This window comes from Acinonyx jubatus, chromosome B4 (assembly GCF_027475565.1).
Source record: "Acinonyx jubatus isolate Ajub_Pintada_27869175 chromosome B4, VMU_Ajub_asm_v1.0, whole genome shotgun sequence".
NCBI lineage: Eukaryota > Metazoa > Chordata > Mammalia > Carnivora > Felidae > Acinonyx > Acinonyx jubatus.
Window position 1 is genome coordinate 16,918,655 of NC_069387.1, and position 15,231 is coordinate 16,933,885.

Consider the following 15,231-nt stretch of genomic DNA (forward strand, 5'->3'; position numbering starts at 1 on the left):
CGTCAGAAAGTTTGCAGTGGGCAATTTTAAGCAACCATACACTGTTCTTGAGCAACAGGCTGATGCAGAAATTGCATTCATGTTTGTACATCAGTTTTTCAAATTCTTAAAATAGTTAAAAAAATTTTTTTTTGTCTGTGTGATTCTTTAAACATATAGTTTTCAGGCACTCCTTAATGCAGGAAGATTCAGATAGTAATGATTTGTGTACCTCACTGTGGGAGATCTTCTCTGTCTCTCTTTTGCATTAAAAAAAAGTTCTCTGGGGTCCTTGTAAGCATTTTCTGCTATGGAAATAGCCAGTTTTAATGTGATCAAACAAATTAGCTGTTACCTGATTTTGGGGGGAAAAATTTTGATCATTTTATGTGAAGCGGTTAAAGCTGAAACTTTTTGGAAGTTTTAGAAATTGCTACAAAATGTAGCTCATTCCCCTGCTCTTCCAGGAAAGAAAGAAACTATCGTAGAAAGGCATGAATTAGTTATGTAACAGAGACATGACCTAGGCCGCTCATGAGAAGCATATTAGATATGCGAGTTGATAATGAACCTTTTGAGGCCCCTGCAGCATGCTTGAATATGTTATCACACATTAACCCCCTTTCTTCCAAGGCACGTAAAGGCTACATTTTAAGTTTTCAAGTTCCAAGGTAGAGAAACCCAAACTCCAAAACCATGAATCACTAACCTGTGATAGGGATCCTTAGAACAGGCCTGCCTGTTAATTTAAATTCTCACAGTACAATAGGGATTTGCAAGTATTTGGTAATGGGCGTTACAGTGTTCTGAAATTAGGTTTTATCCAGGTAAGACCAACATCCAGGATGCAAAGCTAATAAGACCTTTTTTTTCTCTGCAATTAACCACGTTAGTCTGATCACTCAGCTCTTCAGAAAACTCTCAAATGCATTTAAAAAGCAGTATTAACCTCCAGTCCAGCCTAAACACTTCTTCTGCATGAGGCATGTTTCTGTCCTTCCAACTAGATTTTGCTGAAAAGCAGCACTTCCTGCTTTAGGAACTAATGTCAGTAGTATTTCTTGAGGCGAGCAAGAAAACTGTAGACAATTCAGTAAGTTGAAAAACCTTAGGAAAATAAGCCCACCATGCTTTGCTTGGGTTTACTGAGGAAAGAGGCAAGTAAGAAAAATAAAAGAAAGAGAAAGAAAGAAAGAAAGAAAGAGAGAGAGAGAGAGAGAGAGAGAGAGAAAGAAAGAAAGAAAGAAAGAAAGAAAGGGAGAAAGGGAGAAAGAGAGAAAGACAGACAAGAAAGACAGAAACAAAGAGAAAGAAAAAAGAAAAGAAAAAAAATTTTTGGAAAGCCGGTGCCTCCTATGACAGAGTTCAGGAAGAACAATTTATACTTAAAATATCTCAGCTCCCCCTGCCTCTTAACCATCTGAAGTCCTCTCCTCTCTCTCTGCAGACAGAGCACACTCCTCCTTATGACGTGGTACCTTCCATGCGACCCGTGGTCTTGGTGGGCCCATCTCTGAAGGGCTATGAGGTGAGTGGCTGCCCTCGAGAGCACACGTGACCTTCACCAGCAGCACTGCTTTGTGACTCCGCCTCCCTCTTGAATTGAGACCTTAAAGAGCTCGTAGCAGCAAAGCATGCTATTTTCCAGGCTGTGGTACATGGTGCTTCCTGTTTTGTTCTGTTTTGTTTTTATGGATGTTGCTTTGGAGATTTTGCTAGCTTTAGTTTACTCAGTCTGGGGGGAAATAGTATCAAACAGAGAGCTGCCCGAAACCACTTGCGATGTCATGTTATTGTCACTAAAACATCAGGATAAGTTGGGGGAACGTTCCCGTTTTAATTGTCACTGCTACCACAACTCAGCAATGGAAATAACGTGACAAGTCTCCCATGCTACTTTTTCCAAAGGGGAAGCATAGGATTTTAAACAGTCTGAGGAGTAGAAGTGTTTTATCCTAAGTAGTAATATTTTTATTGTGTCTTATTAATTTATTGCTTGCTCAATTGCAGGTCACAGATATGATGCAAAAAGCATTGTTTGATTTTTTAAAACACAGATTTGAAGGGCGGTGAGTATTTCAGGATACTGGATTTTGTGGATTTCTTCTTGACGGTGACAAAACCCGGGTGGGACAGGCGTGTGATCCCAAGAGAAAAATGCCCTCTGAGGTCTCTGTGGTGATGGGCAAGAAGTCTCATTCAGTTCACTCTGATTCAGAAAATATCTGTCATACTTGCTCAGCACATCCTCAGCCCTGGACTAGCCAGCTCTCTGTCCCTGCACCTGCATCTATAAGCTTTTTGGCCTGTTGACTAGTATCACCCTAAAGTCAGCTGGCTCTCAATGCTGCACAGATATAATATACATCGTCTTCTCACTTTTCTGACGTCTGTACCATCTCCTCTCTCACCAATTCCCAAGCCCCTTGTCATCTCTCTCCCCCATGGAGGCAAACAGAGAACCTCTAGAGTTGCCACGCCCACACCGAGCCCCACTTGCGTGTTTGCTGGAATGCCCTCTTTTTTCCCCTGTCACTACATTCCTAGCAATGGCCAACCCAACGACTTGGGCACTTAGATCCCTTCCTACCCCACCACAGCCGGAGAATCCTTTCCTTTCTCCTTATCGCTACTTCTCATTCTAATGGAAACTCCATCAACATCTAAAAAGGTACTTTCTCCCTCTGAAGAAAGTTAGAACGTCTGTTCCCCTCTAGCTGCTCCATTTTTCTCCTTTTCTTTACAGCAAAGCTCCTTGAGCCCACAGTACACACTTGTTCTCCTCTCATACTGAAGTGTACTCCAGTTACGCATCCATCGCTCAACCCAAACTAGTCCTGTCAGATCGTCCGTGACTTTCACCATCGTTAAATCCAGGGGTGAATCCTCAGCCCTCCTCGTAACTGACATGTTGGACTGCCTCATCGTCATTTAAATACTTTGTTTGCTTGCTCCCTACAAGCACACTTTCCTGGTTTTTCTTTTATCTCACTTTGTCTCCTTTCTCTCCTTGGCTGGTTCTGTCTCATCAGCTAGACATCTGGGAGAACCCAGGGTTAAGTCCTTTGGTGTTCTCTCTTCTAGTTACACTCATTCCGTGAATGATTTCATTTTAAGACTTTAAATAGCACTCCTTCGCCGGTCTGTCCGCCGAATTCCAGACCCATATACCCAGCTGCCTATTAGGATCACCACTAAGATGTCCAATGGATTTCTCAAACTGAACCTCCCAACTCCCCTAAAGCCTGCTCTTCTCATAGTCTTCCACACCTCAGGTATAGCTGCTTCATCTTTTAGTTCTAACACCCATTAGCCGCAAATCATTGAATCATTCTTTTTTTTTAATGGTTATTTATTTTGGGGGGGGAGGGGCAGAGAGCGGGGGGAGAGAGAATTGCAAGTGGCCTCCAGGCTGTCAGCACAGAGCCCAACACGGGGGTCGATCCCACGAACCGTGAGCTCATGACCTGAGCCTACATTAAGAGTCAGACACTCGGGGCGCCTGGGTGGCTCAGTCGGTTAAGTATCCGACTTCAATTCAGGTCATGAACTCACGGTTTGTGAGTTTAGGCCCCGCGTCGGGCTCTGTGCTGACAGCTCAGAGCCTGGAGCCCGCTTCGGATTCTGTGTCTTTCTCTGTCTCTGTTCCTCCCCCACTTGTCCTCTCTCTCAAAAGTAAATAAAGATTAAAAAAATTAAAAAAAAAAAAAAGAGTCGGACACTCAACCACCTGAGCCACCCACGTGCCCTGAATCATTCTTGACTATTCTTTTTCTCTTACATTCCACATCCAAATGCTGTTGTCTGTATCTTTAAAATATATCAAGAATCTACTGACTTCTCACACATCCTCTGCTATCCTTTTGGTCTAAGACCCCATCATCTCTTCCCTGGATTATTATCATAAGTTGCCTCCTAACTGGTATCATTGCTTCTATCATTGCTTCCTTAATGTCTCTTCTCAATTCAGCAGCCTGAACAACCCTGTTAAACTGTGAGCCAGATCCCATCACTGGGTTCAGACCCATCCCATGACTTCTCTTTTTACACAGAGTAAAAATCAAAGTCCTTATAGTGGCCTTTAAGACCCTCTCTGGTCTGACCATGCACACCCCCACACCCTGCCTTAACTTCTGACCTCATCTCTTACGCTCTCCCACTTGCTCATTCTGTTCCTGCTGTACGGACTTCCTTGTTCCGGGAGTGTGCCAGACAGCCAGATACATGCCCACCTCAGAGCCTTTGCACTTGCAGTTCCCTGTGCCAGATACTCTTCTTGGTATATGTGCACACACATACACACAGCCATCCCCTCTTCCTTCCTTTTTTCCATGAATCTTTCATGTATTTATTAATTTTGTTTGTTGTCATTCTCCCCTGGTTGGAATATAAACTCCATGAGGGCAGGTTTTTTGGTTTTTTGTTGTTTTTTGTTGTTGTTGTTGTTGTTTTTAAATCTCTTCTATGAACTGTTGTGTTCTCAGTGCCTGGAACTGTGCCCATTGTGAACAATACTTGTGGGTGACTGTTGGATGAATGTCTCCTACATGTGTCCTGCTAGAGATACGCAGAGATGTTGAAGCCATTCACTGTCTTTGTGGACCTTAGGTGTCGACCATCAGTTGAAATTTCGACCAGTGACATATAAAGTGAATGAAAGGGCAGCTCAGCATGTGTGTGTCTGGGGTAAAGAGAGGAGGGAGGAACACTGACAGGGATGTCCTCTCTAGGAAAGGTTTTAAAGTGGTAGCTAAGATTTCACCAACTCGAATTAGAAAGGCATTAGAAAGGATGTCCAGGCATCAAGGTGTGGTACAGCATCATGGGGAAGGCAAGCTAGCTAGAGGTCTTTGAGTCAAGTCCCTCGACAAGGAGTGACTGGTAACCAAGCCAGGGCCACATCTAGTGGGTCGTGTTAACTGGCTTGGACTGAATCCTCTTCCTCTTTTCCCCTTCCCCCTCAGCTTGCTTCAGCAAGTTTTATTGAGCATACTCTATGTGCCAGGCATTGCGAGGAGCAAAATCAGACAAGGGCTTTGGCTTTAAGGAGCTTGCTTCAAGTTCACTGAAAGGAAGCCTTGAGTCAGATAATCAGTGGGCACTGTGGTCAAGGTTAAGCCACTTCCTGAAGCATCAAAGAGATGATAGGAGTCTAAAATGGAGACTTCGAAATTTAAACAAAGAGTTCATTGTAGGGGATGTGGGAACATACTGGGCTGATTTAAATCTCTGCATTTTCAACAAGACAAATTTGGTGCCTCTCCTCGATACTCCTTTCCTTCTTGTATCCTAACAACACAGGTACAATAGATGGTATCTGTGGGTTTCCGTGTTCTTTCATATTTCTTAATATACTGCTTTTTCCTTGACCACACCTGCTTCTGTAGCCATTTCTAATTTATATTGGCTTTCAGCAAGGGAGGCCAGGACAAGAAAAGGACAGAAAGAGACAGAAAAGGAAAGCAGACACTGATTTGAGGTATAAAAAAGACTTGGTAATCAGGATACACCTAATCAAACGCTCCTAATTTGGTTTTGTTCCCCATAACTTTATGAAGTATTTTTCACTTTGTACCAGGAAAACATAGTCTTTGGCTTGGTCCAAGGCGACATGTCGGGCACTGGCCAAGTGAAAAAGGCATAGTCCTGACCAGGCTTAGTTACTTTTCAGTTCTTCGTTGTTGCCTCTGTCATTTATCCTAGTTTGGGATGGTCTTCGTGAGAATGCACGCCCAGAAAATTCTGTTAGACAAAGCACTATGCTTTCTGTCGCTGAGTTAGCCCACTGTCCTTTCCAAAACACCAAAGATGGAGAAATGAGATGGTATTTCCTTGCTGTCTAAACCTAGTAAGTTCTGAATTTGGAACACAGATGCCAGCCATAGGGTATATCTTGGACCCATGTTCTAAAGTATTATCCATTCAGTCTGATTTCATTTAAGAGACAAATGAACCAAATATGTGAATACTATATTGATTTGCTGCTTCTGGCCAGGAGTAATTTCCACATGGTTTTATTAATGGGCCTGCCTTGGCTTAGCTGACCCATAAAGCTCACGTTTGACACTCTAGGCTTGGGATCACCTAGTAAAGATCCTCAAAGGAATTAACAGGGTCCATAAGATACACTTACAAAAATCCATGCAAAAATTGAATTTTTTAACACATGGCAAGACATCCAGAGTCCCTGAATCATTAAATGTCTTTTGGTTTTGGCACGAATAGGGGAAGGAAACTCATCACTTCCCTATACGTGGAATTTTAGAAGGGGAAAACTACTCCTTAATTATCTATGAAATAAACTAAATTTATTTTTAAAAATTGGAAGCCCAAGGGGAAGAAAATATAAGAGGAAGTGTTGGTGAGGAAGAGACTGTTGACAGGAATTCTCGTCTGTTCTTAAACCTAGTTAGGTTCATTTGTTGAAGCCCTGGAGAGTTGTCAGAATCGTGATCCTTGCTGTTAAATAGCGTTAAAGTGTGTCAGGTCAAAGAAGAGATGATAAATCACTATCTTCTCTCTGTTGTGTGCAGTGGAGTAGCCCATTTAAAATCAGATCCATCCTAACCAACTGTGTCGTGTAAACAAAGCAATCTTCGGATTCACCTTGTAGGACATTGACAGGTAAATTAACAAGGAAATTGAGGACAAGAAGGAGAGCTACCATCAGTGATAAATTTGGTTTTCCTTCCTAGTGACTTTGCAAATGTTAGCCGTCAGCACTGAAGTGTCTGGAATGCGAGCTGAATTGTAGGGATACGTACGCTGTTGACTCTTCTGTGAGGGAATTTTACTGGAAATCAATAATCCTGGGAAACATGACATCGCTGTATTCTGTCGTGTGGATAATTTGCTTAGATGTGAAGACAGCTTCTTCTAAACTGGTGGTTATCTAGCCTGGATGCATATTAGAATCCTCTGCAGCACTTTAAAAATAAATCAGAGCAAACAACAAAGGCTTTGTGCCGCCTGTGACCGAAGCCCAGTCTCTAAGGAAGGACCTAACATCACTTTCAAAGCCTCCATGTCAGTTCTGATATTCCAAGAGGGTTTAGAGCCACGACTCTAAGTTGAATCGTCCCCCAAATTTTGCCCTTGTAATTTTCAAGGTCCCTCTTTTGACGGAACCCCAAGTGGTGACAATCCCCAAGGCACACTTAAGGAGTTGAAACAGGATAGTGACCCCACTTCACACAGCTGACAGAGCTGCCCACCGAAGCAGGTCGTTGGGTCCTCAGCTGAGCATACCATGTGTGGAAAGGAGGATGTGTTATTATAGAAAATCCCGTCCTGCTGCTGAATCAGTTTCCCCACAGGCTGTGTGGTGCTCTCTGGTCTCGTCTGTCTGGTCACCACTGTGTGCCCAGGGTGGTGCCCATCACAAGGCAGCTTGCCTCCCAGGGAGTGCCCAGACCCAGACTGTGGTCGCCAGCAGTACCTGGGTCCCATCCAACTGTACTGCTGCAATGCCCCCCACTTCAGATGCTCACTCTTCCCTCCGCCTAGAACACCCTGCTCACAGTGTCCGTGTGGCTCATTCCCTCACTTCCTTCATGCCCCTGACCAAAGGTCAACTTTCCTGAAAGGTCTTCCCTGAACACAAATGTACCCTCCCCTGCACCCCATCTGTGTCTTCATGACCCTCCATTATTTTTGTAATGGCTTTCTTACCACCTGGCATCACACGTGTCTGCTTCCTTCCTCTCTCCCTACATCCCACAAGAATTTGAGTTCCAGAAGAGCACCCTCGTGGCTGGCGCATAGTAGGCACTCAATAAATCGGTGTTGGATGAGTGACCCCCTCCGTGGTCAGGCAGATGCTCAATTGTCACCTCTTTTGCAGCTGGAGCTTCCCAGATTGTGTCACCCTAGCTACTAGACCCACCCCCAAATAAACAAAAACATGTTAAACGATTACTAAGCATTGGGTGTTTCACCTGTAGCCTGATTTCACTTGTGAATGCATTTTGAAATAATAATGAAACTATGTTTAGATTGATGTTTTAGTGTCTCTTTTCTGGTTATTGCTTTTCTTACATGTTAAATAAAATTCTCCTCAGTGGACAAAAAGCCCAAAAATCCAATACTTATTTTTTAAAAAAAACAGTAGTCCCACTCAGCAGTAAGAAAAAATGGAAATGTACAACAATGTAGCTGAATCTCAAATCCATTACGAGAAGTGGAAGGCGCTCCATTCAGAAGGCTACAGTGATACTCTGTAAAAGGCGAAGCCAGAGGGATGAAAACCAGTTCTTTGGGTGCCAGGGTTAGGGAAGGGGGGAGAAGACTGACAATAAAGGGGGCAGCACAAGGGAATTTGGGGGGGGGTGTTGGTAATGGAACTATTTCTTATCATGACTGTGGTTGCAGATAGAGGATTCTATGAATTGGTCCAAATTGATGGAATCAGTCACCAGAAAGATGAATTTTGTGACATATAAACGCACATTTCTTTACAACAGCCCGCAGTCCCTTCCCGCATTTTACCAAATGCCCTGTGCTTCAGTTGCCAACCACTCTAAACTACTTTAGGTGGCCCTTTTGCTTCGTTACTCCTTATCTCTAGATAACGTGCTCGATTTGCTACTTGAGTTTTCGGTGTTAGGCTTTATCTATTGACTTCCTACCTTGCAACATATTTACCTCTCCTGCATCTTACAGCTGTTTCTCCCATACCTGCACACATCTCCTCTTTCAGTCTCCCAACGGTTAAATCCTAATTTCAGCTGGTTCCATTTTTACTATGTATCATGACCTTGTGGGTAATATTCAAAGGAGCCATACAGCACGCTAAAGTTCTTTCTTTGGTGTTTTCTCATGGGAACCATGAGCTAAGTAATTTTACTTTTCATGCTTGCTTAACTTTCTCTGTATTTGGCCCTAACTGAGCCCTTAATTCCCCAGTTGTCTGAACCACTCCGCACCACCCCCCCCCCCACCCCTGCAGCGTATTGAAATGCATCCTGTAGTCACTCAACTTCCTGAACCTCTGGGGGCCTTCTGTCATTCTGCGACATCTTTCACCTTTATTCTTGGGGTTTCCTTCACCCCCCCCTTTTGGGTTGGAGCCCCTCTTCCTTAGATCCTTTGATCGCTTTCAGGGTTTACCCTGTCATCTCAGTCCACAACATCCTCTAGTAGTTTCCCTAGAAAAGTACAGAGCTTTTGGAGGCCCTGAATATCTAATAGTGTCTTTAAGCAACTCTCCCATTTGAGAGTTAAAATGGCTATAGAATTCTGATTGGAATAATTTCCCCTTAAAATTCTGACAACTTTTTGCTCCATTATCTTCTGGCTTCCATTGTTGCTGTTAAGAATTACAGGACACGTGGGGCACCTGGGTAGCTCAGTTGGTTAAGCATCTGACTTCGGCTCAGGTCATGATCTCACAGTTCATGAGTTCGAGCCCCATGTCAGGCTCTGTGCTGACAGCTCACAGCCTGGAGCTTGCTTCAGATTCTGTGTCTGCCTCTCTGTTTCAAAAATAAACATTAAAAAAATTAAAAAGAATTACAGGACACTTAGTGTGGGACCTGTCTTTTTCCTTTGTCCCTCATGTCATGAAATTTGTGAAGACTGAGTCCCGGTGTAGAACTTTGAACCTTTGTGCCCATCCTTTTCAATTTGGATAATCAGACTCTTATGGAATTAGTATTTTTTTTTTCTTTTTTGGTTTCCTCTTCTCTGCTTTCTTGATTCTCTTTTTTTCTGGGACTCTTATTATTTGGAAGCTGAATCTGCTGGGTAATTCTCTAACTTTCATACCTTCTATTTTCTCTCTTTGCCTTTTACTCTTACTTTGTTTTATCCTTTAGATTTTCTTATGTTCCAGCTATTGTTTTCAATTTTTATTTCTGCTTTTTAATTTCCAACGACTCATTCTGAGTTTCTAAACAGAAATTTGTTAGTTTCCTGGATATAATAATCTCCTGGCTTTCAACTTTGAATACAGCTGGCCCTTGAACAACACGACTTTGAACTTGTGTGGTTCCACTTACATGAGGATTTTTTTTTAATGTTTCTTTATTTTGAAAGAGAGAGAGAGAGCAGGAGGGGCAGAGAGAAGGAAAGAGAGAATCCTAAGCAACCTTCACACTGCCAGCACAGAGCCTGATGTGAGGCTTGAAACCATGAAACTGCAAGATCATAACCTGAGCCGAAACCGAGAGCCAGATGCTCAACTGATCGAGCCACCCAGGTGCCTCTGCCTCACTTTTTGAGAAAGAGAGAGCAAGGGAGCATGTGTACATGAGCAGGAGACGCGCAGAGAGGAAGAGAGAGAATCCCAAGCAGGCTCCACGCTGCCAGCGGAGAGCCTGATGTGGGGCTCAATCTCAAGAAGTGTGAGATCAGAACATGAGCTGAAATCAAGAGTCACTCAACTGACTGAGCCACCCCGGCGCCCCTATGAGATTTTTTTTTCAATAAATATATTGGAAAATTGGGGGGAGGAATTGTGACCATTTGAAAAATCCTGCCAGTGAACCAATTAGAAATACTGGAAAATTAAGAAAAAGTTAGGTATTATTATAAGAATACAGAATATATAACATACAAAATATGTGTTTATAGCTTATTTACATTATCAGTAAGGCTTCCAGTCAACAGTAGGCTATTAGTTAAGTTTGGGGGCAGTCAAAAGCTCTATGTGGATTTTTGACTGCACAGGGTGTTGGTGCTTCAAACCCCCATGTTGTTCAAGAATCAACTATATTATTCATACTGTTGCTTTTCCTGTTTGTTTTGGTCTCTCTCATGTTAGAGCTTTTCCTGAGACTCTCAGGGAGCGCTGTGGGGCTCCTAAGAATGGGGGTATCACGTGATCACTTGGAAATTCTATGCTCACAGGTGGGGCTTGTCAGCTTTATGCTTCCCTATAGGACAGGCTCACTGGACCATCTAATTGGAAACCTCCAATGTCGTCATCTTGGGGTCTCCTCCCTTTGGCGGTTTTCCCATGGAAAGATCTTCCATTCTGACCCCTGGAGGATGTAAGCCTGGCTGTCAGAACTGTAAGACAGGGAAGAGGGCTGGTGGCCCAACATTTAGAATCCTTTCTTTTCCATCTAGTGTCCCTGTCCTGTCTCTGCCTAGGGTCTCCTGGTCAGAGGCCCTGTATTTTACTGCCTGTAGGGAATCAACCAGTGGTGTTAAATCACACGGGGAAGGGAGTATCACCTGGCGACTCGAGGGGAGGTGGGGGGCTAGAACTCTGAAACAGACTTTTCACCAAACCTCGTGTTTTTAGTTTTGCCTTCAAACTATCATGAGGTATCATGAGGCTTCTATTTTACTCAACTATTCCCGTTACTGACTTAGATATTTACTTCTCTGGGTCTGTCATCTTACTGTTTCCAGCTTCCCAATTGTGGTGCTCTCATTTCTACCAGACCTAAAATGAGCCCCCTAATTCCTTACTGTCACAACACCCTATCTGTCCTCTCTCTGACAGCCATCTTGATCTTTTAATTATTTTGTTAATTTTCTTATGTATTGTCCATCTCTTCCACTAGACTCTTAAGTCTGGTAGAGCGCTTCGTCCTTGGTAAGCACACAACAAATGCCGAGTAAGGAGGTGCAGGATAAGCAAAAATGAATGATTAGTCATTAACAATTCATTAAAAATTATTTTTACGTGAAAATAATGTTCACCGTATATCTCAAATCTAGATGTGTTTTGGGAATGTACTTTATCCCCTTTTATTCAACTAGTAACCTCAGGGTCTTCTGTTACTTTTCGCCCACAGGATATCCATCACAAGGGTCACGGCTGACATCTCGCTCGCCAAGCGCTCAGTGTTAAACAATCCCAGCAAGCATGCAATAATAGAAAGATCTAACACAAGGTCAAGCTTAGGTAAGTCTGTGCAGTGCTGATGAGCTTAGGCTATTGAAACATTTCTCTCCTGACGTTGCCAATGAGAAGCTCTAACTAGATGGTAATTCCATGTGTCATAGAGCAGAGAAGAAATGGACCCGTGTTGCCAACCCGTGTTGCCAGGGGCAGGTGTTCCAGTCTTAGTGATTTCATGATACGGAAAGATTTGTTAGGATAGTTGCGAGTTAAATGTTCCACTGGCTGTCAGCGTTAATGTTTTGGTTGTGTTTTTTTCCTTTCCCCCACTAATGTGAGCTTTGCTGTCTAGAGACTCTAAAACTTCCTGGCTTTGCATTGGTGTTACTGTGGGCAAGTTCGTTGATGTCTTTAATGCCTAGTTTCCTCATCTAAACAACAAAGAGAGAATTAACTACCTTGTAGAATTATTGTAAGGATTAAACATAGTATGTTCTCCATCAGTGATGGCTATTGTCCAAAGACCCTCAGTAAGTGAATTATATACAGTGAATTATATCAATGATTATAAGTGAATTATATCAATGATTATGTCATATTCAGGATAGTGTGTGTCAGGGGAGATGGGTAGGTGTTGAGATAAAAGATAAAATTAGTTACTGGCCATTTTTAACTGATATTATGTGCAAAAACAGTGTAGAGATTTTAGTGAACATGTCTACAGGGTTGTGTTTGGATACTGTTTATAAACGTGATTTGCTCAAATGAGATAGTCTGGCAGTTACTTCTTCTCTGTGGCATGTGCTTGGAGTTTTAGGTTAATCATGGTCACACATTTCACTCACTGGGTTGTTAAGTTCTGTTATTATAAAGTAATTTTTCTGAGAGTTTGAGATTTTTTTTTTCAATTAAAAAAAATTTTTTTTTTAGTTTATTTTTGAGACAGAGCATGAGCAGGGGAGGGGCAGAGAGAGAGGGAGACACAGAATCCAAAGCAGGCTCCAGGCTCTGAGCCATCAGCACAGAGCCCGATGCGGGGCCCAAACTCACAAACCACAAGATCATGACCTGAGCAGAAGTCGGATGCTCAACCGACTGAGCCACCGAGGCGCCCCTGAGAGTTTGAGATCTTTATATAAATTATTATATAAATCATAGAGAAACTATTAAAAATAATAAACTATCTGTTAGTAATATGTAGAATACCTTAGAAAACTCAGTTTGGTTCCTCACCTAAAAAACCCTCACTAACTACACTTGGGTAATAGAGCACTGGTTCTGGGATCAACCCCCAGGGTGAGCTCTGAGCTGACAGTGCGGAACATGCTCATAATTCTCTCCCATCCCTTCCCCCCTGCCATCACTCTCAACACTTTTAATGAAACTTTTAGAAAAAAAAAAAAAAAGGAGGGAAAGAGGTAGAGAGGATGATAGGGACTTAGAGTGAGAATGAAGAGAAGCTTCTGGACAACATTGTTCTTTACCTTAGCTGTGAGTGTACGGTTTAAAAGAGGGAGGTGGGAGAGGACACCAGAGAAGCAGAGGAGAGATATTAAGGGATTTGGAGCTTACCCTTAAGGCATTATGGAACCATGTATCGTAGGTTTTAGGCATTTATTCATCCATTTAACAAATACTTGAGTACCAACCATGTGCTAGGCATTATTGTAAGTGCTGGGGACACAGATGTAAAGGACACCAACTCCTCACTCTCATAGAGTTTGTATTTCATAAGGAACACATGGACAAAAGTGAGCAGATATAAAAGTCCGTGGTTCAGGAGTCTGGAAAGAAAAGGCGGGCCAAGGGGTAGAGAAAAACTGAGAAGAGTGATTTTTTTACATGGGGATGTTGGGGGAGCCTCTCTGAGGAAGCAACGTTTTAGCAGAATGACTTACGTTGTGAATTCTCTGGCCTTACAGTAAGCTACCCGTGAAAAGACTGTCTCGGGCAGAGGGTGCTGAAGGTGCAAAGGCCCTGTGGTGGGAGTATGTGTGATGTGTTTAAGGGATAGCAAGGAAGCCAGATGTGGAACGAGCAGAGGCCAGGGGTTGGGAGGATGAGGTCAGAGAGACTGTGCCTGATCATGTAGGACTTTGTAGGCCTTTTATTGTGGATGCGGTAGAAAGGTGTAGGAAAGCAGACGTGACACCATAGGACTCGTGTTTTAGAAGGATAACTGACAGCATTGTGGAGAAGAGAATGGAAAGGGGCAAGAGGTAAGTCAGGGGAAACTCGGATTGTTGAGGTTGTTTCAGGGAAAAATAATGTCCTCTGTGCAAAAACTAATAAAACGGGTGCCTTTAGAAGCATCTCCTCTCAGTCCAATTCTTGCCCTGTCAGGTCATTTAGTAGTCGTGGTCATTCATCATTCAACTTAGAGATTAAGAGGACTGACATCAGACAGGGGTGAAGGGAATGAGTAGAATGAAAGGAGTCAGAGAGAAGAGAGCCGGGGTCTGGCAATCTGTTGAACCTGGAACATGAAGAAGCCCACTCCAGCACGAGCTGTAAGGTTCCGCTTTCAGGAACTGGGTCATCAATGGTGTTATTCTGGGGAGAAGGAATTCAGGAGGAGGAGCTTGGCTGGAGTAGTGGGCTGGGTAGGGGGATAAGGAAAATGATGACTGCGTTTGTGCACATGTTGAATTTGCAGTGTTACGAAGCACGCAGATGTCCAGCAGGCAATCGATTGTATAAACAGATCTGGAACTCAGCAGAGGACAGGGCTTAAGGTGCAGTCAATTCTTAGTAAGTCTCCGTGGACAATGAATTAGCAAATACTGAGTCTTTGCTCCCAGGGAAACGCAGGGGTAGGTTTCTCTGGCGATTTTAAGTTTTTCTTATGGTAGCACTAGGAGATAGGTACTTATAGCAGGAGAATGGTCCAGTGATGCCCGTACATGTTGAATTACAAGTTGTGGGCGTTATGTGGACTCTGTTGTAGAGGAAACAGGTTTCATGTTACAACGTGGAACAAAACCGATACTGTAACATTCCAGATATGTAAGTTTATGTATATGCTATACCTTAAGATTCTTCTATATTTAGTAGAGCTTAAATTCAAGAAGATCTCCCTCACCTCAAAGATCAATTCCAGCAATCACTTCTTTTACAGAAGGATGAAAGATCCGGTACAGTGAAGATATAATTTGATAGGTAAAAATTTGCTTTATGCGTAAACTTTTAGAAAAGCTCCGTTACAGAAACCAAAGTATAGTATGTTGCCTTTGGAGTTCATTATGCTGATGTACCACTGTATGACATGAAGGGAAAGAAAACTTGGAAAAATCTGAAGCTTTAAGTACATCTTTTGTACTTTGTTTTAGGGTGGTACATGACTTCTTGGGATGGACAGACGGCTTTATTTGTAGCCATAGGATTCATACAAGTTCTAACTTTGTTTTTCCAGTTGTAATGTTGGTCAAGCATCACAATCTAAGATATCTACATTAGAT

At 42.8% G+C, this 15,231-nt stretch overlaps 2 protein-coding genes across 16 annotated transcripts in view; one reads left to right on the plus strand and one right to left on the minus strand.

Moving 5' to 3' along the window:
* Positions 1-15,231, plus strand: part of CACNB2 (calcium voltage-gated channel auxiliary subunit beta 2) — a 385,541-nt gene that overhangs the window by 360,856 nt on the left and 9,454 nt on the right. For all 12 annotated transcript variants that reach the window (XM_027073549.2, XM_027073553.2, XM_027073550.2 and 9 more), the window contains 3 exons: positions 1,427-1,507; positions 1,990-2,048; positions 11,727-11,836. In XM_027073549.2, coding sequence (XP_026929350.1) covers positions 1,427-1,507; positions 1,990-2,048; positions 11,727-11,836 — 250 coding nt within the window. The remainder of the gene's footprint in view (positions 1-1,426; positions 1,508-1,989; positions 2,049-11,726; positions 11,837-15,231) is intronic.
* NSUN6 (NOP2/Sun RNA methyltransferase 6) overlaps positions 13,479-15,231 on the minus strand; it is a 72,572-nt gene continuing 70,819 nt past the window's right edge. For all 4 annotated transcript variants that reach the window (XM_015077830.3, XM_027073557.2, XM_015077831.3 and 1 more), the window contains one exon: positions 13,479-14,711. The gene's annotated coding sequence lies outside the window, so the exon portion shown is untranslated. The remainder of the gene's footprint in view (positions 14,712-15,231) is intronic.